The sequence below is a fragment of the Bufo bufo genome, chromosome 1 (genome assembly GCF_905171765.1).
Source record: "Bufo bufo chromosome 1, aBufBuf1.1, whole genome shotgun sequence".
In the NCBI taxonomy this organism is placed as follows: Eukaryota; Metazoa; Chordata; class Amphibia; order Anura; family Bufonidae; genus Bufo; species Bufo bufo.
In genome coordinates, this window is record NC_053389.1 from 556866098 (window position 1) to 556892046 (window position 25949).

General features: G+C 41.8%; 1 protein-coding gene across 2 annotated transcripts in view; it reads left to right on the top strand.

Moving 5' to 3' along the window:
- PHTF2 (putative homeodomain transcription factor 2) overlaps positions 1-25949 on the top strand; it is a 120073-nt gene that overhangs the window by 91382 nt on the left and 2742 nt on the right. For both annotated transcript variants that reach the window (XM_040413055.1, XM_040413056.1), the window contains 9 exons: positions 72-230; positions 3567-3785; positions 6099-6227; positions 12372-12644; positions 14872-15003; positions 18748-18834; positions 20804-20959; positions 22515-22610; positions 25490-25615. In XM_040413055.1, the coding sequence (XP_040268989.1) occupies positions 72-230; positions 3567-3785; positions 6099-6227; positions 12372-12644; positions 14872-15003; positions 18748-18834; positions 20804-20959; positions 22515-22610; positions 25490-25615 (1377 nt within the window). The remainder of the gene's footprint in view (positions 1-71; positions 231-3566; positions 3786-6098; positions 6228-12371; positions 12645-14871; positions 15004-18747; positions 18835-20803; positions 20960-22514; positions 22611-25489; positions 25616-25949) is intronic.

Consider the following 25949-nt stretch of genomic DNA (forward strand, 5'->3'; position numbering starts at 1 on the left):
GAAACATAGAAGACAGTATGAATTGCAATGTAATGCTTTTCATGTAATCTCATGCAAGTATCTATATCTAGGATGTGCAGAGGTCCCCTGCTAACCTCTCCGATGAGGTCTCCAGTGAAGATGACCCAAGCACAGGATACATGGCGCGGCGGAGTTTGGACCGGCCTCATGGAGACAGCATGCTTAGGAACAGAAAACCTCACCATTATAAAAAGCCTTATACTACTGAGGTATAATATCAGTCCTCTTCTCTGTTCCTCTGTGCCAAAAATCTACAGAGTTTATTTCACTGTATTACATATTTCAATTCGGTTTATGAAGGAATCTCATTGGCTTTTGTAGATTTGTATATTATCTCTATATTGCTGATGTCTTGTGGGGGCATGTAATGGATGTTCACAGTGTGATTAAGTCTGAAGGTTTGCCAGTTAATGCTCGCAGATCCTTATTGTATTGACCAGTAGTTGGAAGTACAAGTTAATGGAGCTTGTGTTATGAACTTCAGGTCAAGTAGAATTGTACTGCATTGCAAAGGTTCTTGTTCTGTTGCGAGTATCATACCAGGTTCAATATATCTTAAAAAGCCATAGAGAACTTCCTTGTGTTGATTTAAAACTGTTAGGTGAAAAAGAATAGAACATAACGAGAACCTACAATATCCCTGTAGAGGATCTTTTCCTAAGACACAGTACGTGCAACGAAAAGTGGCTATATATCTGTCTGTCTCAGAATTAAGCTCCCTCTAGCTGAACATCCATGGGTCCATATTTCAAATCTCACTCACTTCAGAGGTCAGTAGCACTTGTAGTTTAGAATTACACTGCTACGAGTATTGTTTTCCATTTACAGCATTATGCAAGACAATACTCCTAGCACTGTAATTCAGAACTGCAAGTGCTACTGACTCCTGAAGTGAGTGAGATCTGAAATATGGAGTCATGGTTTTTCAGCTAGCTGGAGCTTAAAGGGGTTGTCCGGGATTGGGGACATTGCTACAAGTGAACACCAAGCACATAAATATTACATACATTCCTGTCCTACCTTTGTCAGACTTTTCTAATGCCCGTTTTCATGTCATAAATCCTCTGCCGGAAGTGCCACTTTTCAAAGATTCAGTGACGTACCGGGTCCCTTACTGCAGAGCGAAGCCTCTGCTTCCGCTTCGCAGGGATCCCGGTGACGTCACCGTCAGCCTCAGTGTGCTCAGTGATTATGCAGAGCGCACTGAGGGGCGGAAACTAGGTGGCAACACATGACGATAAACCCCGCCCCTCTGGTCCGGTGACGTCACCGGGCAGTGCGCTTTCTTCTCAATGAAGGAGGCAGAGCACTATGCTACTTAGCATAGTAAACGCCTCCTATGTAAAATACAGGCAAATGCTGCAACAGGCTGGAGAAAGAATGATTCAGGGGGGCGGATGCACAGAGGAGGTGACCATGTGCGGCAGGAAGTTAGCACTAACATAAACATTGATGTCAACAATGAATGGGGGACTGTCGGAGCCCTGTAAAAGAGGAGAAAATACAAAAAAACATATGTGGGGACCTTGAATCGGCTATTAAGAGTGAGTAAACTAATTTTTTTTTAAATGTTTTGATCCCGGACAACCCCTTTAATTCTGAGACAGACAGATATATAGGGGGAGGAGGGAATTCAACAAGCCATGCACTTTGGCTTCAACTTGCAACTTTTCGGGCTTATTTGCTTCAACATTTTGCGTTTTTATACCACTCACTCCAGTTTTCAAAAGTGAGTGAGGAAGTGGTCATGGTTAGCCTGACGGGCTGATTTTAAGTCATATTTATCAACTGCCACTGCTCACTTAAAAAAAAAATGCCATGAGCAGTGGAAAGAAAAAAGGAAAAATTTGCTAATTTTTGGGCAAAAAAATGAGCTTGCCCAAAAAAAATTTTAATACATTTTCCACATTGACTCTTGCTGTCTGCTTCCGCTGTGCCATACAGAAAAAAAACACTCTGCAGGAACATTGTAGGCGGTCTGTCCAGTCTCACTTTTTCATTGAATTTTCAAGTTTAATTGAGGGAGCGTACTTTTTTCAATGTCAGGGAATCAGGTTAGATATCTCCTTTGTTTCAACACTCAGGTCCATAACTTTCACCCACCGGAGAGGTATGGCATCATATTTGCATTTTTTGGCTTTAATTGCTAAAGCAAAATAATTTTATGTTCAATTAAAGACATATTCGGCTATTAATATAGAAATTTACCATTGTGTTTCTAATTTATTGCCACTGGTATTACAAAACTTCTTGATGCTTTTGGAGGGGTTTACTGTATTGATTCTTTTTTTTATCATCTTGACATGCCTAGCCCACATTTCATGACATAAAGCCTTAATTTCCAGATTAGAGGTGTTAGGACATGAAACATCTTTTTTTGGCAAATTAATCATTATTGACTTTTTTTTTTATTTTTCAATTTTTACTTAAGTTCCTAATGATTGCATCTCTTTATTGGATATCAGATAGATATGTTAGTTCACACTTGGCAGTATTATTGGGGCACTAATTTCCTGGGACAACTTCTATGAGAAGATTTTCCCTATAAAATGCTTTTTTTTTTTTCCTCAGAATTATGAGGTCATGGGTGAAGTAGGAACTTAAATTGGCCCTGAAAAACAAACTAAAAGTGGTCCCATGTGGGCGGGTCCAAATTGACAGAAGGTGGGGCAACACAAGTAGGCGGACGTGCTGTACTGTAATGCAGGACAGAATACTGCCCCAGCAGAACCAAATAGCATAATGCAGCACAATATACATCCTCAGCAGAAGCAAATATCACAGTGCAGCACAAAATACTGCCACCTTCATAACCGTATTCAACTGTATCACAGTCCTGAGGATGGTGATACAGTTGAGCTCAAGAGGGCACCTGCAGCTGTTGGCCAAGTCATAAGTACCAGATGCTCCTAGCATTCCATTCCTGATTGAATTTCAAATTTTGCAGTAGACCTTTTATGATCAGTGGGCGTCCCAGAGGTTGGACCCTGCCAATCAGATACTTAGAGTTTGTCCTGTGGATGGCTGTTATGGTGGGGCAACCCCTTAAAGAGTTTGATGACTCGCTGGTTGTTGTATTCTCTCTGGTATTTTTTCTGTTTATCACCGCTTTTTCAAGTTAATTATCTCACACATAAATCTTTGCAAATTTTTATATATTAATTTATAATTGGTACAAGCTGTACAAATATCTAGTTGTCCTTTCGTTTTATAAGACCACTAATCCTGTAATGCTAGTTGGAGTTTTTTCCCCAAAGAGGCATCATAAAATATTTGACTCTGACAAACTATTTCGAAGCAATTTGTTAGTGGCAGATTGATAGAACTCAGGCTTCCTGGTTGTAGGGCTATGTTTGGATTACCCATATAAGGCTGGGTTAACACATACAAAAAGTGTATTCGTTAAATGGTTGGCTCTGTCCACAATAGAGCTTCATTGTAAAAAAAAAAAAAAAACTCTTGCAGGATGGAAAAGGATGGCGTACTGTGCTTTGTACTATGCTCATGTATTACACAAATGGTGAATAATAGAAATATTCTTTTAGGACATTCAAAAATCAGGAACCAGTTGTAGCTCTCGCTGCTCAAGTTCTCGACAGGACTCCGAAAGCACCCGGCCAGAATCCGAAACAGAGGATGTTCTCTGGGAAGACCTTCTGCACTGTGCAGAGTGTCGCTCTTCCTGCAGCAGTGAGACTGATGCGGACACTAATCATGGAAACCTGTGCATAAAGAGGGAATTTAGAGATGATCCATTTCAACAGGTACGCTTGTTTTCTTCCTTAATAAAAGTTGTTGTCATTGTTTGTACTGGTACTTTTATATTTTACACGTTAGGATGGGTTCACATTATGCTTTGACATCTGTTTAACTTATACGTTGGAAAAAAGGATTCAAAAGCGTAGCACACCACACTTTTCTATCCTGCAGAGTCTGGTTAAAAAGACATATACATTAATCAGGGGTGCACCACCAATGAGGCCAGGTGTGGCGATCGCCTCAGGCAGCACCAGGTATGGGCAAGAGGGGGCAGCAGAAGGGCCATGGGCAATGAGCGCTTTTCATTGTGGCAAAGGGGTTATGTTAAAGAGGACCTTTCATCAGAATCAAGTATGTAAACTGAATATACAGACGTGTAGAGCGGCGCCCAGGGATCCCCCTGCACTTACTATTATCCCCGGGCGCCGCTCCGTTCTCCGGTTATAGCCTCCGGTATAGTCATAGTTAGGCTCCACCCAGTTGAGCCTGCCGGCGTCTCTTTCTCCTATGCTGCAGCGCTGGCCAATTGCAGCGCTCAGCTCTTAGCCAGGCTATGGCATTGGGGATGAACTCTCTGGTGACGGATGCCACTGTATGGCATCTCTCTGAGGCATCCATTAACGTATAAGATTTTTTTACAATGCTACCCTATGGTGAACGGATACCACTGTATGGCATCTGTCTGAGGCATTCAATAACTTATACGTTTTTTGAATACGTTAAACAGATGGCAAAAACGTGATGTGAACCCAGCCTTCGTAGTAGACGAGTTAGTTGTAAAAATAAAACCATTATATTGACATAATCAGACAACCTTCAAATGGTATCTGCAGATCTGAATACATTTCCTTGGTTTAAGATGTCAAGACTTTAAGGGGTTATCTAATCCTATAAAATGTCCCCCCACCTGCCATTGGCTGCCTCCACCCCCCCCCCGACACCGGATGTTTTTATTAGCGCACGGGCAGAAGCAGAGTCGCGTCGGTGCGGGGACCAGGAGCGGCTCAGGGAGCGAGGAACCAGGTAAGTATATTCAGTGTGGGGGCCCAGCATATTGGGGGGCTTTTTATAGGATTGGATAACCCCTTTAAAAATTATCTTGTTCTGTACCCCACCCATTGCTCTGTAAAATCCACTCCCCAACTAAGCCAGTCTTTGTGGAATTGTGGGCATACTTGATAACTATAACGGCTACTGTAGGTATTGGTTTTGACACTCCTGTCATAGACCTGGACCTGGATGCTTTAGTCTCGGAGACTGGTCTGGCTAGATATGAAACGCTTCTGGTTTGTTGAGTTTATAGTAAGCCACAACAGTAAAGGGAGAATTTGCTGTCTGCTTTTCTGGCATTTGGTTTAAGCCTCATTCACACGTCAGTGATTTCCATCAGTGTTTGTGAGCTAAAACCAGGATCGGAGCCTCCACATACATAAGGTATAAAGGAGAGATCTGTACCTGTTCTGTGTTTAGAGCCGCCACTAGTTTTGGCTCAAAATCACTGATGGTAATCACTGACCAAACACTGACTGTGTGAATGAGGCGTTAAAAGGACAATTTCACAGGTTTCCTTGGTGTTATCTGAACACTTCCCTTACAATGGACAGTGTTCATAGTTGCATGTTTGTTGAGTAGAGTATATGCCCCACTAGGCCAAAGAGCAAACCAAGTGAATACATTTTTACAGGATTTGATGTATTTATTCTAATAAATGATCATGTACTAAGTAGTAGATAATGTAGATGTACAGGGTGGCCCGTGAAAAAGGAGCCTCCTCCAATATCTCCAAATCAAACTGCCTAATAATAAATCGGTCTTCGTTGCCCATAGCAATCAATCAGAACTCTGCTTTCAGTTCCTACTGGGCTCTGAAAAATAGAAAGCTGAGCTCTGATTGTTTGCTATGGAAAGCTAAGGCAGATTTACTATTAGGCAGTTTGATTTAAAGATATTGGTGGGCTACTTTTTCGCAGGCCACCCTGTACAAAGACTGTACTGTAGATTGCAGAGCCAGATTTTATGCATCAGTTACATGTGTCCTTCATTTTTCCATATGTTCTGTCCCATCGACAACAACATTGAAATGTTCTGCACGTAATGTCTAGACTTATTTTGGCATATTGGGGGGAATTTATCAAAAGTGGTTGCTATGGGCAATTAAGCCAGTTTTCCTTTGCACCAGTTTGGATAACTCTCCCCAATTGTGTTTAACAGCTGATTTTATTCATGACAGGCTTTCATTCTCATGGTAATACCTTTGTATGAATCCACTGGGCTGCTGGTAACCTTTGCACTGTATACCATGTCTCTCTTCTTTCTAGAGTAATTTACCCTGGCTGCACAGCTCTAATCCAGGGCTTGAGAAAGTCAGCGCTATAGTGTGGGAGGGCAATGACTGCAAGAAAGCAGACATGTCTGTTTTGGAGATTAGTGGAATGATCATGAACCGGGTGAGTGTCTTGCGTACCCAGCTTCAGATTGACTACAGATTGTGAAATATTTCTCTGTGTAAAAGTTTTTCAAGTCAAGAGTTGTTTTCAGTAAAAAGGCTCTAAAAAAAAGTAAAGCTAGTAATGGAAAACTTTAAAACCTCATTCAAAAGTGGAGGCTATGGATACCTTTTAAAGCCATTTTTTTTTATTATTGGTTTATCACAGATGTCTTTTGGGCTAAAAAACAAACAAACAAACATTTTTGTTTTTAGGTATATATGGTTTGTCTACTGCAGCATCAGTGTTTCTCAGTACATAGTGCTTGCAGACTGCATTTCTGTGATAAATGCCCTGCTTTTTGACCTCTCCTTAATCTAAGATGATTTATGCCCAGATCAAAGTTGAACTTTGAATTGGGCTTAAAGGGGTTCTCCAGGAATTAAGAAAATGAAAATACTTAAATATTACTTTATCTAATATATAAAGCTGTGTGTGTGTGTGTGTATGTATGTATGTCCGCTAAAGGAATCCGCACAAAATTTGGCACACGTGTACATCAGGTGTCCGGGAAGGTTTAAGACCGGGTCTCAGCTCTCTAGGACGTACCGTTCCTGAGATATTTCCAAAAAATGCATTAGCCAATAGAAGCTTGGTCACATGACCCTTATCAGCCAATTGAAGCTTGCAGGCGTTAGCCTCCACATACACAGTTTTACTCCAGATTTCCATAACAACCCAGCCATTTTTCTTCACTGCTGTAGGAGAGCTTCAAAGGAAATCTGTCACCAGGATAATCGCTATTAAAGTAAAGCCATGGCCTAATAGCACTTAGAACCTTATTTCTAGATGTGCCTTTGTTCCAGCAATAGATATTTTTATCCTCTGAAAATCCAGTTTATTTGGTATGCAAATGAGCCAGTAAGGTGCCCAGAGGGGTGTCACTCTTGCAGGAAGGAGCCCTGACACGCCCCCTGCCGCAATGTGTCCACCCTCAAAAGACGAACTTAAAAACCCGCCCCCAGGTCCCGCTAAGCTATGTCCCTGATCCGGTTAGGCCACGTTCCCTCCCACTCCTCAGCCGACGGGGATTGAAAAAAATGAAGGTAAAAATCAACTTCTGTCAGCTGCAGGGGTGGGAGGGAGGGTGACTTTCTCCCTGTAGCTCACACTCAGACAGCACAGTGCTGCTCTCTTAGAGTGAGCTGTTCAAAAGGACACGCCCCTGATCTGGATAGGCCACACCCCCTCCCACTCCTCAGCCGACAGAATTTAAAAAATTAAGTTAAAAATCAACTTCTAGGTCCCGCTAAGCCACGCCTCGATCTGGTTAGGCCATGCCCCCTCCCACTCCTCAGCTGACAGGGATTGAAAAAATGAAATTAAAAATCAACTTCTGTCAGCTGCAGGGGTGGGAGGGACCGTGACTTTCTTCCTGCAGCTCACAGACAGCACAGTGCTGCTGTCTGAGAGTGAGCTGTTCAAAAGAACATCCTTGTGTCCGTCCAGGCCCTGCGCCAGACAGAGGACAGGGAGTCTGAAGGGAGCGGGGTGCTGTAGATGTCACTGTTATAATGGATACTGTCGATATCTTTTAACGACACACACAAACATTAAATGAAATAGATTAAATATACCCGAGCGAAGCCGGGTTCTTCAGCTAGTTATAAATATATTCCTAAATACCTTTTATTAGTTATGATTGCTCCCTAGACAAAACAAGCCATCATTAGGAGAAATAAAATGGCCGCCATCCTATAAGTATACACAAAACCTGTCCTAATCACACAGCAGGACATGTTACTTCACAACACTGAGGTAAAGAGCTGCCTCATCCTCCTCTCTGCTCTACTTGTCAGGGATTATGATCCTGAATACAGCTGATAAGATCTTCAGCTGAATCTCTGTAAGAATGGAGCTGATGAGGAGACATGAAGTACAGAGAGGAGGGTGAGGCTGATAAGCAGCAGCACTTGTATGCAGTCTCCATTACCACAGTCTGCCCTGTCCATCCTCTCATGTCTCTTCATGAACTCCATTCCTACAGAGATTCAGCTTAAGATCTTATCATCTGTATTCAGGATCATAATCCCTGACAAGCAGAGCAGAGAGGAGGATGAGGCAGCTTTTTACCTCAGTATTGTGAAGTAACTTGTCCTGCTGTGTGATTAGGACAGATTTCTTGTGTATTAATAGGGCGGCGGCCATTTTATTTCCCCTAATAATTGCTCCCCAGAGAAAACTATCCATTATAACTAATGAAAGGTATTTGGGAATATATTTATAATAAATTAATATTTAAAGGGGTTGGCCACTTTCTGGATACTATTGACCAGTGTGTTTGTATGTCCTCTTACCTGCCAAGTCTTTTGTGCTGTCCACACAATGGTGTTATCCATAAAATGGCTGCTGATGGAGGGTCATGTGACCAGCAAATCACCTCCATGTGATGCCTTTTGCATTCAAACACACTGCACCTGCACTATACTCCCAACAGAACAAGTGCAGATGGCAGGTGCAGTGTGTTTGAATGGAGGAGACATCACATGGAGGTGATTTGCTGGTCACATGACCCACCATCAGCAGCCATTTTATGGACAGGACCTCTGGGTGGACAGCACAAAAGACTTTGTAAACAAGAAAGCATATCTTATGAAATATAGAAAATGGTGCATAATTTCAACAAAGGATATATTAGTTAGTGCTATATAATCATCTTACAAACACATTGGTCAACAATAACCAGAAAGTGGCCAACCACTAAGTATTTTCATTTTCTTAATTCCCGGAGAACCCCTTTAAGTCAGCTTACAGTTTGCATTACTGTAGGCAGCCAACCACTGTTTACATGTTGGGATGTGCTGCTGACAAGTGATCCTTATGATCCTTAACTAAAAGGTTAAAGGGATTGTGTCGCTTGAGCAAGTGGCTTTTATCATGTAGAGAAAGTTAATACAAGGCAGTTACTAATATATTGTGATTGTCCACATTGTCTCCTTTGCTGGCTTGGTTCATTTTTCGATCACATTATACATTGCTCATATCCTTGCAATCCAGCAGTGGTGGCCGCGCTTGCACACTATTGGTTCCGGCCACCAGATAGGCTAGCGCATTTTCCTATGGCGTGCAAGCACGGCCACTGCTGCTGGACTGCAGGGGGTCCATAACCCCTGGATAAATAATGTGACGGAAAAATGAATGAAGCCAGCAAAGGAGACAATATGGATAATAACAATACATGAGTAAGTGCCTTGTACAGTGGGATGCGAAAGTTTGGGCAACCTTGTTAATCGTCATGATTTTCCTGTATAAATCGTTGGTTGTTACGATAAAAAATGTCAGTTAACTATATCATATAGGAGACACACACAGTGATATTTGAGAAGTGAAATGAAGTTTATTGGATTTACAGAAAGTGTGCTATAATTGTTTAAACAAAATTAGGCAGGTGCATAAATTTGGGCACCACAAAAAAGAAATTAAATCAATATTTAGTACATCCTCCTTTTGCAGAAATTACAGCCTCTAAACGCTTCCTGTAGGTTCCAATGAGAGTCTGGATTCTGGTTGAAGGTATTTTGGACCATTCCTCTTTACAAAACATCTTTAGTTCATTCAGGTTTGATGGCTTCCGAGCATGGACAGCTCTCTTTAAGTCACACCACAGATTTTTTATTATATTCAGGTCTGGGGACTGAGATGGCTATTCCAGAACGTTGTACTTGTTCCTCTGCATAAATGCCTTAGTGGATTTTGAGCAGTGTTTAGGGTCGTTGTCTTGTTGAAAGATCCAGCCCCGGCGCAGCTTCAGCTTTGTCACTGATTCCTGGACATTGGTCTGCAGAATCTGCTTATACTGAGTGGAATCAATGCGTCCCTCAACTTTGACAAGATTCCCAGTTCCTGCACTGGCCACACAGCCCCACAGCATGATGGAACCACCACCATATTTTACTGTAGGTAGCAGGTGTTTTTCTTGGAATGCTGTGTTCTTTTTCCTCCATGCATAACGCCCCTTGCATAACGCCCCAATTTGAATTTCATCAGTCCACAGCACCTTATTCCAAAATAAAGCTGGCTTGTCCAAATGTGCCTTAGCCCACCTCAAGCGGCACTTTTTGTGCTGTGGGCGGAGAAAAGGCTTCCTCTGCATCACTCTCGCAAACAGCATCTCCTTGTATAAAGTGCGCCGAATGGTTGAACGATGCACAGTGACTCCATCTGCAGCAAGATGATGTTGTAGGTCTTTGGTGCTGGTCTGTGGGTTGACTCTGACTGTTCTCACCATTCGTCGCTTCTGTCTATCTGAGATTTTTCTTGGTCTGCCACTTCGAGCCTTAACTTGAACTGAGCCTGTGGTCTTCCATTTCCTCAATATGTTCCTAACTGTGGAAACAGACAGCTGAAATCTCTGAGACAGCTTTCTGTATCCTTCCCCTAAACCATGATGGTGAACAATCTTTGTCTTCAGGTCATTTGAGAGTTGTTTTGAGACCCCCATGTTGCTACTCTTCAGAGAAAATTAAAAGAGGAGGGAAACTTACAATTGACCCCCTTAAATACTCTTTCTCATAATTGGATTCACCTGTATATGTAGGCCAGGGGTCAATGAGCTTACCAAGCCAATTTGAGTTCCAATAATTAGTTCTAAAGTTCCCAAATTTATGCACCTGCCTAATTTTGTTTAAACAATTATAGCACACTTTCTGTAAATCCAATAAACTTCATTTCACTTCTCAACTATCACTGTGTGTGTCTCCTATATGATATATTTAACTGACATTTTTTATCGTAACAACCAACGATTTATACAGGAAAATCATGATGATTAACAAGGTTGCCCAAACTTTCGCATCCCACTGTAATAACTTTCTCTACATGCTAAATGCCATTTGCTGAAATAAGACAACCCCTTTAGTTATCGATTGATGTTCATTCCCTGTTCATGTATAGGGTGCGTTGCTCACTCAGTCACTGTGGAATTTTCAGCAGAAATCTGAGTCTGACCCTCAGCTATCTGCCCTGGATTTGCAGTTGTATGTGTTTAGTCCCATTCAATGAGAATAATTTAGTTTACACTGATCATTTAATTGGGATGAACCATCATACGAATGATTAATCATTCAGGCGACTATCGCCCCCATGTCTCAGGGTTGTTGGATCACCTTTCAGATAGCAGAATGGAGCAAAACGGTTGTCTCGTCACAGTAAAACTAGCAGAATGTATTAAAGCGTATAGAAAAGAATGGTCATTCAGAGAACAACATGCAGAAACTTGAACTTGATCCCCCATGAATAGTAAAGCTAAGCATTTGCAAAGTCAATCACCATTTTGCTTAGCTTGAAAAGAGGTGAAGATAAAACACCATTTACATGACTAGAAAATGTTAGTATCTTTACCCACCAGTAAGGAAGACGAAGGAACGTCTAATGTACTCCCATAACGTCTTGCACAAGTGTTACATGCCACAAGAGCGCCCCCTTGCCACACCCCTGATTAAAGGCAAAGGACAAGGACAGTGACTGTGACGAGGACAGGGCCCATACACTGTTCTTGTATAGGGGTTATCTCTGTCTGCCCCTGGTGTGTACCACACATACCATAGGTTAAAAACCTAGGTTCTATACAATATATTATTTTTTTTTTTTTTATTATTTGTAGGTTTCATTTTTTATCTTTTATATTTTATTTGTGTTTTGCTTGCATATGATCAGCTATATATATTTACCGTATATATGATTGTATTAATGCTGCCCTTGTGTCATAGTGAAGCTTATATGGTGATCTGATTTCACTGAAATTAAAATTCGCCTTTAAGAAGCTGAATAGTACTTTTTAGTGTTGAATGGTTGAAGGGCTGTGAAATGACTGGCTGTGTAAATGGATTACTATCACCACATCGCATAGACATTGGACAGCGTTCATTGCTCCTTCAAACAGATGACTTTTAGTGATTTGTTAGTGCTGTAGCTTCAGTACTAGTTTTAGGAGTACCTATTGTAGTAATGAATAAGAATGGTAAGGAAGCAATTACGCCAATGATTAGGTAAGAGCACGTGTGTATCTGGGCCCTTTTTATACTGATCTCGTTTACGGATACTGGTTAATACTGTTTCTATAGGTTACTGTGCACAATGAAATAAAACCTCTGTACTTTCTTTCAGGTGAACAGCTACACACCAGGAATTGGATATAAGATGTTCGGAAACTTTATCTCTCTTATTCTTGGATTGACTCCATTTGCCTTTAGACTATCTGAATCCCGAGACTTAGAGCAGCTGGCGACACTTTCTGCTGCTGAAATTTACAGCATTGCGTTTGGTTCCAGCACAGACATCATGGTCGTTTCCATGGTGGTTATTAGCTTTGTGGTCCGTGTTTCTCTGGTCTGGATTTTCTTTTTCTTGTTATGTGTAGCAGAGAGAACATACAAACAGGTACGTTTAATAGGACTTTATCATGACTGGTAAAGAAAGTCTTCATTGACAGTGAGAAGACTGAAAATGAGTCTGAAGGCCCATGTCTAGTATGGATCTGTGCCATACACATCTGTTAACCCATACTGTATCTCTGTGTGCCTCTCTGTGGAATGCGTGAGAAACAAAATGCTTCTAGGTATTCTCCCTTAGAAACGCTTCAACTATGGGAGAACCTGGTGCCCCACAGAACCACTGGCCTGTGAGGCACCAGGTTCTTTACACACAAACCATGTGCATGGACCCTAAGGTAGCAAGAGCGGCGTCCTTCTGTGGTTTGTTTTGTGACGTGGTTCTTGCTTTTGTTAGATTTTTTTTTTCTGCAGTGTTTTATTGACCTCCTCTACATACAAATATGTAAAAAGTGGATTTATTCATTCACTTCTGTGGTGTAAAAAGTCAGTCATGGCGCATGCCATATTTGTGCTACAGTTTAGTAACTTTTTTCGATTCTTGACACTTTTGAAAAAGCAACATGAAAAGGGTGCAGGGCTTAGGCCACTTTCACACTTGGGTTGTTCCGGATCCGTAACACCGCAAGTGAACTGAAAGCATTTGAAGACTGATCCGTCTTCAAAATGCGTTCAGTGTTACTATGGCACCCAGGATGCTATTAAAGTCCTGGCTGCCATAGTAGTAGTGGGGAGCGGGGGAGCAGTATACTTACAGTCCGTGCGGCTCCCCGGGCGCTCCAGAATGATGTCAGAGCGCCCCATGCGCATGGATGACGTGTTCCATGCGATCACGTCATCCATGCGCGTGGGGCGCCCTGACGTCACTCTGAAGCGCCCCGGGAGCCTCACGGACGGTAAGTATACTGCTCCCCCGCTCCCCACTACACTTTACCATGGCAAACAGGACTTTGGTTACCATGGCTGCCAGGACACTATTCAGAAAAAGCTAAACGTCGGATCCGGTAATGCGCCGAAACGACGTTTAGCTTAAGGCCGGATCCGGATTAATGCCTTTCAATGGGCATTAATTCCGGATCCGGCCTTGCAGCAAGTGTTCAGGATTTTTGACCGGAGCAAAAAGCGCCGCATGCTGCGGTATTTTCTCCGGCCTAAAAACGTTCCGTTCCGGAACTGAAGACATCCTGATGCATCCTCCATTCAGATTTCTCTCCATTCAGAATGCATTGGGATAATCCTGATCAGGATTCTTCCGGCATAGAGCCCCGACGAACAACGCAAGTGTGAAAGAGCCCTTAGCAGAAGGTGACAGGGCCAGCAGCAGCCATCAGATTTACTATAATAGATTTACATAAAACCTTCACTCATAGCTGGTGTAGATTTTGTATTTCTGGCACGCGGACTACTGGAAGATCCGCAACATTTTTTAAGAGGCACATCTTATCTCGGCAGTTTTTTTATTTATTTTTTATACTAAGACTGGTGTGTGAAACTCCAGTCTTTGTAGATCTGCCCCATTGTGTTAAAATAAAGTGCATAATTTTCCAAGAGATGGGTCATTTGGGTAATCTAGAACCTACAATTAAAGATCAACATGGTGGTCACTATATATTAAGGCCTGTACACCAAATCCACTCACAAACGTTGGGTGGGACCCAGAGAATTGCTTATTTTGGGGAGAAATGGAAACCCAATTTGGCGGGTTAGTTGTGTGTCCTGCAAAATGAGTCAGCTAGCAGTGTGTGGTGGTGCCCAAGGACTCTTTGACATGGGCCAATAATTAACAAAATGAGTCTATATAAGATCATACCCGATCAACAGCTTGTCTAAACCCCCAACCAAGCAGCTGACAAGAGCAAATGCTGTCTAGATGGAAAAACTTCATGGAGGGCTAATGATCGTTTGTCCCTCATACACTTTGTGTTGGCCCATGTGAAGGCCATTTAAACGAGCAGCAATTGACTTACTATTTCGCCACTCATTATGGCCCTGCAAAAGTGCCATCCTATTATTTGTGTCACTCATAATAGTAATATAAGATTTGAAAGTGAATTTGCCAACTTTTATAACTTTTCATTTCCAGTATGAATTCTATGCTTACTGGCAATAATGTGATATTTAAGTGACTATAACTTTGAATACTAACTTAAGAGCTTGACATCTGTATATGGGAACAGTGGCGAACAAATGGCAATGTTTTAGTATGCTTTTGTTTAGATGAGTTCCTGCTAGGGAATTTTATTTGCTATGAAGTGACACAGATTGTTTCATTCCAGAGATTACTGTTTGCAAAATTATTTGGTCATTTAACTAGCGCCAGAAGAGCTAGAAAATCAGAAGTTCCACATTTCCGTCTAAAGAAGGTCCAAAATATAAAAATGTGGCTCTCCCTTCGTTCATATCTAAAGGTAGGTGAACATGCTCTTCTATTGTTCATAACACATTCACAAAAAAACATTTAAAATCCATCGGGCAGTTGTAAAACATTGGGTGCCTGGACAGGAAGAAAATCATGCCACCAGTCAAATATGGTGTTGATTTGGGTGGTGTGTGTTTTTTTTTCCTCATCTGGACAACCTGGAATTCCTAAATAAAACTCGAATTTTGCACTGTGCAAGGAAATTTGTCAAAAGAATATTCCTTCATTTATCTGTAAGCGGCAGATACTGACCTAGGTTATGCAGTAAGAAAGAGACAAAATTAGGGTTTTGAATTGGCCTTGTCAGAGTTCTTAATACGTAGCTGTCATTTCATTTTTTTTATGTGTAGGGGCAGTGAGTGTGCTTTTTTTTTTTTTTGTAATATACTTTACTAGGGAATAATGTTACCATACCATACCAAAATTTTATGTAAAGTGTCTAACTTAGCAACCTTTCAACTGAGGGTTTCTAAAGATGATCATTTTTCAATGTTTTTATTGAATGCTGACTGTATGATGCGGACACTTCACAGCCTTCCTCTGGTCTCCCTGTCCCTGTATTGTCCCCTTACCCCCTAGCCCTGTATTCCTATATGATGACACATGCTTCTGTGCAGACAGTTTATCTGCTGCCGGCGCTCTCCTTTACCTAGTGCGTCTCTGAACTAACAGTAATGGTACTGTTTTTCTGAATGCTTGCTTTTAGTGCTGATCGCTGCAGGCCTGCTTGTTTCCTTATCTTCAGAGTCCTAACCAGAAATGCCCTGGGATTTAGAGGGGAGCACTCCTGGCAGCAGATAAACTGTCTGCAGGGAAGCCATGTCACATGGTTTTTAGAATTGTATATTACATACACATATATGGAGGCAGAGGCTGCGACAGGGAGACCAGAGGCAGGCTGAGAAGCCTCTGCACCATAAAGTTATCCAGCGTCTTTGGCTTTTAGTAGAATGCCAAAGGCAGATTCTCCTTATGTAAGGCTCAGTTACAGTGTTGCTAAGGGGAGACTTTAAATACAATTTTCTAATTAAAAAAAAACATATATCCCCAATAAAGTATAATAAAAAAAAACACTTACACTCACTGTCCCCACACACACAAAAAGTGAAATGACACTTCAAAATAAAGAAAATATACAAAAAAACTGAAATGACAGTTACACTTTTTAAACCAAATAGAAATGAGGGGTGTTGCATGGTCTATAAGATACAGCATATAATCTGCCTGTAGGTCTGAATTAAAGGGGTATTCACAATTTAGCCATTCATGGGAGATGGGAATACTTGTGATATGAGGTGGCCGGGATTAAGGAAACAGTTCAGTGAACTCTGCTATGCTGTTTCTGTAAGTCCCATAGAATTAATGCGAGTTAAAGAAATAGCATAGCACTGCGATGTACACTGGTTTCCTAACTTGGCAGCTGCAGAAACAGCATAGATAACTATAGTATGTTTTTGAAGCTCCTATTCACTTCTAAGGGAGTTACAGAAACTGTGTAACTTAGCCTACTTGGCTGTATACATATCCCAGCCCACCAGGCCAGTGCATAACATGGGTATTCTGATCCCTACCGTCAATGTCTGAGATGATAATACTCCTTTCAAGCAGTTGTCCTATCAAATAATAATCATTTAGTCTTTCAGATCACACAAAACATAGGGGTACATTTATTATGACCAACGTTTTAGACGCCAGTCTTAATAAGGCCTTGTGCTGGCGGTGGATCTGCTGGAGTTATGAAGAGGCGCCGGCCTGCACATAACTTCGGTGGATCCTCCGCTAGTTCTAAATGTAAGACAGCTTCCTTGCTGTCTAAGGCTACTTTCACACTCGCGTTTTGGGCGGATCCGTCATGGATCTGCAAAAAACTGATCCGTTACAATAATACAACCGCATGCATCCGTCATGATGGATCCGTTTGTATTATCTGTAACATAGCCAAGTCGGTTGAAAGTGAATGGGAGACGGATCCGTTTTCTATTGTGTCAGAGAAAACGAATCCGTCCTGGCACACAATGTAAGTCAATGGGGACGGACCCGTCCCCATTGACTTACATTGTGTGCCAGGATGGATCCTTTTGGCCCAGTTTCGTCAAGCGGATAGCATAACGCTGCATTCAGCGTTTTGGTGTCCTCCTCCAGAGCGAAATGGAGACTGATCGGAGGCAAACTGATGCATTCTGAGCGGATCCTTTTCCATTCAGAATGCATTTGGGCAAAACTGATCCGTTTTGGACCGCTTCTGAGAGCCCTGAAACGGATCTCACAAACGGAAAGCCAGAACGCCAGTGTGAAAGTAGCCTTAAATTTAGACCTTGCTCTACACCTGAAACAGGAGCTTTGAAATGTAAGACATAGGTGCACATTTATTAAGACCGGCATTTTAGACGCCGGTCTTAATAAAGCCCTAAGCTGGCTGTGGATCCCCCAGAGTTATGAAGCGACGCCGGCCTCTTCAGAACTTCGGTGGATCTTTCGCCAGTTCTAAATGTAAGACCGCTTCCTTGCAGTCTTACATTTAGACCTTTTTTCTACGTCTGAAACAGGCATAGAGAATGGTAAATGAGATATGCCTGAAATATGCCTAATAAATGACCCCCATATTTTGTTTCTTTGTCTAGATATCTTTTAAATACTTATAGCGCCCCCTAGTGTTCTTCTTAGAATGTCCACCTAGTATGCCCAATACTGGTGGTAGCCCAGTAGCTCTGTCTCCCGATCCATGTGTTTACAGGTGGCAGAGTGATTCCCGCTATTGTGTAGGACTGGCGTTAGCACACTAGAAGTGACTTTTTGTCAATGGCATTGTACATTAGATGGACTGTTTGAGAATGCATCAAAAGAACAGCAGGGCACACCATAAATTGTATGTAGCAGGAGTTCGGAATAGAAAAGTGGGCTTAAATTCTTTAGAAAGTGTTTGGATTTTATTTTTCCATTTAAGAGATAAAAATAAAATAAGAGCTAAGAGTTCATTTGGGCATTCTTTGGACAAATATACAATAATCTAGGACATATGAGTTGGGGCTTTTACACACATTACAGTTAGGAAAACATATTTAAGGGTGTTTATCCCTTTTTATTAATATCACAGAGGAAATTGGCTAGGACAGTTGAACCTTTATTTCTTCCCAAAGGGTCCATTCACACGAACATAATGCTCTGTGCCTGTGTTGCGGACTGCAGAGAGTGGGTCTGCAATACACGGGCACCGGCCGTGTGAACTCTGTATCATGGATGCGGACCCATTGACTTGTATGGGTCCGCGATCCGCAAGATACGGCAAAGGATAGGACATGTCCTATCTTTTGCAAAGAGGAAGCACGGATCAGAAGCCCACGGAAAGACTCAGAAGCCCTTCCATGGGCTTTCAGGTCCGTGCCTCCACATTGCAAAAGATAAGACATGTCCTATCTTTTGGCGTATTTTGCGGATCGCGGATCCATTCAAGTCAATGGGTCCTCACCGCAAAATGGAGTTCACGCGGCCGGTACCCATGTATTGCGGTATGGAACCCGGGGACACAGGCCATACGTTTGTGTGTATGGACCTAAAAAAGAAATGTCTGATTGTAGAGATTCAGCAGCTACTGTTGAAAATGTCTACTTCATACTTTCCAAGTTAGGCCATTGACTAGACCGAGAAGATGTTTGCAGTTTTTCTGCTTTGACTGTAGAGGTTGTGTGATGTACCATAATTCTGCATACTAACACTGAGAATCTTCTCCATACAGCGGAGAGGCCCCCAGCGTTCAGTTGATGTGATTGTTTCATCAGCTTTCTTGCTGACTATATCGGCGGTGTTCATTTGCTGTGCACAGGTGAGTTTTTTTGGTTTGTTTTTTTTGCTCAGCTGTTTTTGTCCTCCCATAAAAGACCTTGGATGAGGCAGCAGTGTTCATGCCCAACTGCTGCTCCATTTGATGGGGTTGTTCACTTTTTGGGGAAAGTTTGAGCAGACCCCCTACCTGCTGGCCAGACCAGCAAAGGGAAGCAGACTTACGTGCTCCCCGCCGCTGGGTCCTAGCTCCTCTTCTGCCTGGATGTCTCTGCCTCACTCCACTTTGAATGCTGCTGCAGTGATGTGACCAGTTACCATTGCAGTAGCATCAAAGCGAATTGACATCGGGGGATGTGAGCTTAGGAGCTGGGTGCAGGTAAGCATGCTTCCCTTTGCAGGTGTGACCAGGAGGGGGTTCTGGCCACCCCCTTCCCCCAAAAAAAGTTGAACAACCCCTTTAAGGTTTTCCTCACTGCCATTGTGATCCCTAATGGAACTATCTAATTATTAAAGGGGTTGGCCGATTTCTTGTAACTCTTGACCAATGTGTTTGTTTGCACTGACTTATATAGTCTTTGTTGATATTCTGCACCATTTTTTATATTTTATAAAGTATGCCCCCTTGTTGGCCAAATCTTTTGTGCGGTCCACACGGAGGTCCTGTCCATAAGATGGCCGCAGATGGAGAGTCATGTGACCAGAAACATCGCTCAATCGCCTCTATTCAAATACAGACATCCTGCACCTGAATGCACGAGATGAGTGGAGTGCCTGGTCACATGACCGTCCGTCAGCCGCCATCTTATGGACAGGACAGCAAAGAACATTTGCCTAAAAAGATGACATGGCTTGTGAAATATAGCAAATGGCACACGATATCTACAAAGGCTATATTAGTAAGTGCCATATAGTCATCTTACCTACACATTGGTCGCGAGAAGCTAGAAAGTTGCCAACCCCTTTAATGTCTCCTTGTGGTGGAACTGCAGGAGAACTGAACGTTTGCCGCCAAGTACACTGATCAGCTTATCATCAGGTGACCCTTCTCACAAAACGGAATTGGCAATAGAACCTCTTTTTAATTAATCTCTACAAAATAGGTAAATGAGGGCAGAGCTGGTGATAAGTCATCAATACGTGCCCCCAGCAGTTCTTCAGGCTGGCCAGTGATGCTTACTGGGAATTACATGGAGAGCAGGTCAACAATGAAGAGAAGGCAGCGCTCGCATGGAGCTGATCGACAAGGGAGATGGGGGTCGGACCCCCCGCTGATCTGATATTGATGACCTATCCTGAGGATAGGTTAGCAATATAATTAAAGCAGACAACCCATTTAATCTCGGAGAGAAAAACTTTCCGCTATTTTGTATAACACACAGCACAAATATATTCTAAATGGGTTTCTACAATTTTTATTATTTTTCAACCACTCTGCTAAAATCTTTTTGAAATGTTACAAATAATAATGTGAATGGGATATCTACAGAAGACGTTGTTTCCTTGCAGCTCTATGACATTTCTCTAACTTTGTATTGGACATTTGTACTTCAGTCAGTACAGTCTTTTATACTGTGTGTAATACAATACGGGTGGTCTATCAATGTCAATGTACATGCAGTCCTTATTCATCAAATATCAAGCTGTCTTGCCTAGATGCTGAAGCATTGGTCTGCCATCTAGTGAGGAAAACTGGCATATTAGCTTTTTTGTGCTGGGAGTATAACATGATATTTGATAGCTCAGACTTGGCTTCTGAAGAAGGTATTCCGTGGCATTGCTTGATAATCTGGTATTAAGAAACAAAATGATGATGGCTACACCCCTTCCCACTACCCTAAAACAATATGGATCCTTTACAAAACTGGACCCATGCCGCCAGTGTGAACCCTAGGCTTATTATGCACTTGACGAACTAAAACTAAAATTCTAACATTTTTAAGGATCGTAAAAATGAACTTTTTTTTAATTCCGTTTCTTTCTGTCACCCATTTTTTATTTTTCTGTTCCAGCTTCTTCATATTCATGAGACCTTTCTGGAGTGTCACTACAACTGGGAACTAGTAATTTGGTGCATTTCATTAACTCTCTTTTTATTGAGATTTGTTACACTTGGATCAGAAACCAGCAAAAAATATAGCAATACCTCAATATTGTTGACAGAACAGGTAGGCAAAGCCTTTTCTTTGATGTGTAGTCTTGTTGGCTGCTATTATATAAAGAATCCTAGATCATCTGAGCATCTCTTCCTGCTCTTTCTATTATCTTTCTTATGGCGGGCTGTACTAGTTTGGATATACCAAGAGTGAACACAGTTCTATGGTAAAAGTTGTTTATTTGGCCCTGGTGGGCATTGAGTGCTACTTTCTAGGAATGAACACCTGCATGCTACCAGCTCTATTTCCTATTCTGTCATTTGTTCTGTTTTTTTTTTTATATGTTTAATTAAAATTAGATTTTGTAGGAGATATGATTAACGTAGCAGAGTAGTATTTTGCAATTTTTTTATGGAGAATTATTTTTTAGCGAACCTGCCAGTTGATTTCTCATGCTGAGCTCTATGATATATTGGTTTATATAATATGGGGCAGGATTTCTGAGAAAAAGCAGAGTAAATCCTGGCAGGACTCCTAGGAGAGGCAGTGAGAGCCCTGATTATCCCGCCCACATAGGATGATTGCCAGCCTTCGACCCCATTCACGCAACTGTATTTTTCATCCGCATCTGATCCACATTTTATGCGGATAGGATGCTGTCTGCATCCATTTGTCCGTTCCATAGCCCCAAAAAGCCTCTCCTATTCTGGTTCTTTTTGCAGACAAGGATAGGAATTGTCCAAATGGATCCACAACAATAAAAGGATGTCACATTGATGTCATCCATATTTTTTGCGGACCACAAAATACATACGGTTGTGTGAATGCACCCTTCTGTGTACACACATTGATACACGGACAGCTGTCACTCACTGTGTGCGGGAGGGTAACCAGGACCCTCACTGGCTCTCCTAGAAGTCAGGATTTATTCTGCTATATATATCTCACAAAGCTCAGCTTCTTTCTCTCTTTCATAAGCCTGCTCTCAGAGCAGTATAAACCACCCGACAGATTTGCTTTAAGGAGTGACAAGTCAGCCATGATTCAAAATGACCTTAGATGTAATCATTTTCATTTAAGACTTAGTATTTTTGATTAATACAGTTAGTTTTCACTAACAAAATCCCTCATGTGACCGATTAGTCATATGAACGATTAGTCATAACGGCTCAAATGATTTCATGCATTTCATGGAAATCGGTACTTAATTAAATTCTTTGAATCATTAGGGGGAAAAAATTCAGACACGTTCTTGTTTTTAGTAATAGAATTGTGATATGTACCTAGCCTTATGACGGGTCACAAATGATAATTATCTGTGATTCTTAATTACCATTAAGAATATTCATATTGTATGAAAACCATTACTTTTATGGCTATTTTTATGATCTGCTTTTCCATGGCCACAAACAGATGAATGGAGCTACAGCATAGCCATAAGGTGTAGTACATGAAGCCGAGTGAATTCCTGATATTATATATATATTATATATTCATGATATTATTACTGTGCAGCGGTGTGCCTGTCTGCTGAATGGTTGTGGACAGTGAGCTTTGATAAGTTGATGTCACATTCACGAAGACGCATTATAACAAGCCACCATGCAACTATTTGCCTTATTCGCAGATTAATTTGTACTTGAAAATGGAGAAGAAACCAAACAAGAAAGAGGAGCTGACACTTGTCAACAATGTGCTAAAACTAGCTACTAAGTTGTTAAAAGTAAGTGATCTTTTCTGAAACATTTGTAACTCATTAACATACGGTACAAGGGGAAATTTATCACACTGTGTGCTCCAGAATTCTGGCTTCAAAAAGTCACAGAATAGGGGCTTTGTGACATTTTGGGGTCAACTGCATTAATCGGTAATGATGTTTGGAATTTTTAAACCACTCACTCCAGTTTTGTAAAGCGTGTAAAAAAAAAAGTAGGCGTGGTTAGCTATGTTAATGAGCTCCACTCCACATTTGTTAACTGAGACTTTTAAAAAAATTTGCAAAAAAATCACACATTCCAGTAGCAACGTAAAAAGAAACGAAGTAACATTGCTAGACAAAAGTGTTAGTTTTAAAGATGCATCAGATAAATTTCGTGCACAGTACAAAAACACAGAGTCAAGGGAAACGGATTTTAAATATTCCCCTCATGATAAATTCTGCCCATAGAGAAGGTTGTTTTCTACCAGCAATTTGTAGTTTAAATCCAATTTTTATGTTAAAGACCATCTGTCAGCTTCATATTGTCATATTGCTAGGGTTGATCATGCCGAGTTAAACGGCACCTTATTCATGCGTTGCCCTGTTCCTGAGAAAAGTAGTTTTTTTTATTAATATGCAAATTAGCTTCTTGGAGCACCAAGGGGCCGGCCAGAGCCCTCAGAGCACCAGTTTGTCAACACCCCACAGTTCAGGCGACTTCCCCCTTCTTCTGGATTAGGCTACTTTCACACTTGCGTTCGGGGTTCCGCTTGTGAGCTCCGTTTGAAGGCTCTCGCAAGCGCCCCCGAACGCATCCGTCCAGCCCCAATGCATTCTGAGTGGATGCGGATCCGCTCAGAATGCATCAGTCTGGCTCCGCTTTGCCTCCGTTCCGCTCAGCAGGCGGACACCCGAACACAGCTTGCAGCGTTCGGGTGTCCGCCTGGCCGTGCGGAGCCAAACGGATCCGTCCAGACTTACAATGTAAGTCAATGGGGACGGATCCGTTTGAAGTTGACGCAATATGGTGCAATTTTCAAACGGATCCGTCCCCCATTGACTTTCAATGCAAAGTCTGGACGGATCCGTTCTGAACGGATACCATCGTTTGCATTATAGGAGCGGATCCGTCTGTGCAGACACCAGACCGATCCGCTCCGAACGCAAGTGTGAAAGTAGCCTTAACAGGGCCAGACATCTGATCTGGCTCTGTCTTATCGCACCTGCACAGTGGTCTTCTGTCTCAGTGGATCTGCTGCTGCTTTCCAAGCAGTGCAAATACCTACTAAGCATGTGCCTAAAATATGTTAAGGCTTCCTGTTGTTAGAGAGCAGCTACATGGGTCATAGGCACAATGGACACTAGGTGCCCCCAATGAGAAAATACTTATAGGGACTCCAGACATCCGCACCCATCAGCTGTTTGAAGAGTAGATGGCGCTCCATGGGAGCACTGCTTCATCTTCAAGATGTACATTGTCTCGCCTTTAGAGACGACTCCAAGTAATTACAGCTGCTCGTCCCATTCAGTTGAATCAGATGAGCGAAAGGAATGAATCTGCACCACCGTTGCAATCGAAATGACACACCGGTAACCTGGAAGAGGAAGTGCACTCACAACGCTTCCTCTTCAAACAGACAACCCCTGCCAATCTGACATTGATGACCTATCCTGAGAGTAGGGTCATCAATGTACAACCCCTTTAAATTTTCTTTTTTTTAAATGTATCCACAAAAACTGGACCCAAATGTTCAGAACTGTGAGCCTTTTTAAGGGCAGTTTTCACAACACTGGAAGAACGACCCTTGGGAATATACCCTAGATTACAGTAATAGAAAAGAGAGGGTTAGGGATAAAATTGCACATCTGGGACACCGTGGGGGCAGATTTATCACACTGGTGTAAAGTAGAACAGGCTTAGTTGCCCATAGCAACCAATCATATTCCACCATTCATTTTCCAAAGGAAATGTGAAAAATGAAAGGTGGAATCTGATTGGTTTCTTTGGGCAACTAAGCCAGTTCTACTTTACACAAGTTTGATAAATCTCCCCCAGTATGCTTTACTTGTTGGTTTCTGCGCCTCCCATGGTGAGCCAAATTTTCTATATAAACAGTGTCCCATATGTTCCTCATATTAATAGCAGTAAGAGCTGTAATGGGATTTATCTGTTGTGTAATATTTAAGTGCTGACAGTAGGAAATAACAGTAAGCTTGCTAGGCAGCTCTCCCCAAAGGGCTACAGTTTGCTTCCTGCATAAATAGAAGAACAGATAGACGTAAAATTACACAGTCGTTTCAGCTCCAAACAGCTTTAGGGCCTGTAACAGTATCCACATTGGTTTTCCCTGTGGCTCTCGCTTTCTATTTTAAACAGTAAGTTGATTCTTGAATAGAGCAGGATAAAGCTTTTATATTTGTCAAGTTGTATTCTTCTTCTATCTCTAGGATGTGTTTAAGAATGGTATGTGAACAAGCCCTAACAAATCAGAAAGTGTCAAGCGGAAACAGTCGGCAATATTTATTGAGGCATTTTAAAGGGGATGTCCAGCAGTATTATTTTTTTTATATGGGTCACAGTGGCTTAAAACTAAATCAAAGAAGCCACACACTCCCTCGCTGATCCCTTGCTAAGGCTGTCCTGACACTACTCCGGTCCCCACTGCTCACCACTTCTTTGGTCCGACACAACATAGTGCACAGCCAATCTGTTGGAACAATAGCGGGAGGGGGGGGGGGGATTTATTTATTTTTTATTTTTTTACTTTTAAGCCTTTTAATCCCTTTAATACTGTTCAAAATGTATAACCAGCACAATGCTTCATTATTTACCTTTATTCAAAATTAGGTTTATATGCTGAATTTCTAGCGAAACCTGATTATGTTTGTTTTTTTCCCCTAAGGAATTGGACAATCCCTTTAGGTTATACGGTCTGACAATGAATCCTCTGCTATACAATATCACCCAGGTGGTTATTCTATCTGCTGTTTCTGGTGTTATTAGTGATCTGCTGGGATTTAATCTCAAGGTAAGGTTTTTATTTAAAGGGGTTCTCCAGTTTAATGCGATTAAAGCATACCTTTAATCATTTTTTTACATAAATTAGTAGAACATGTGAGTATAGGAGACATTGTGCTGTATCTTATTAGTTCTTGTCGTTTCCCCTGAAGGCTCCCTGTAGATAGTCTGAAACTTTCTTAATCTAAAAATAAATAGTAGTGTAATAGAGCAAATAGATGCAAGGAAGGAGGAGGGAGATGCAGCTGCAGTTTTTCTCTTTCTCCCCCTCTCTTGCTCTTCCTGTCTTTGATTTGTGAAGGGAGAGGGGACAGGAATGGAGAGAAATCTGGTTAACTTAAGGC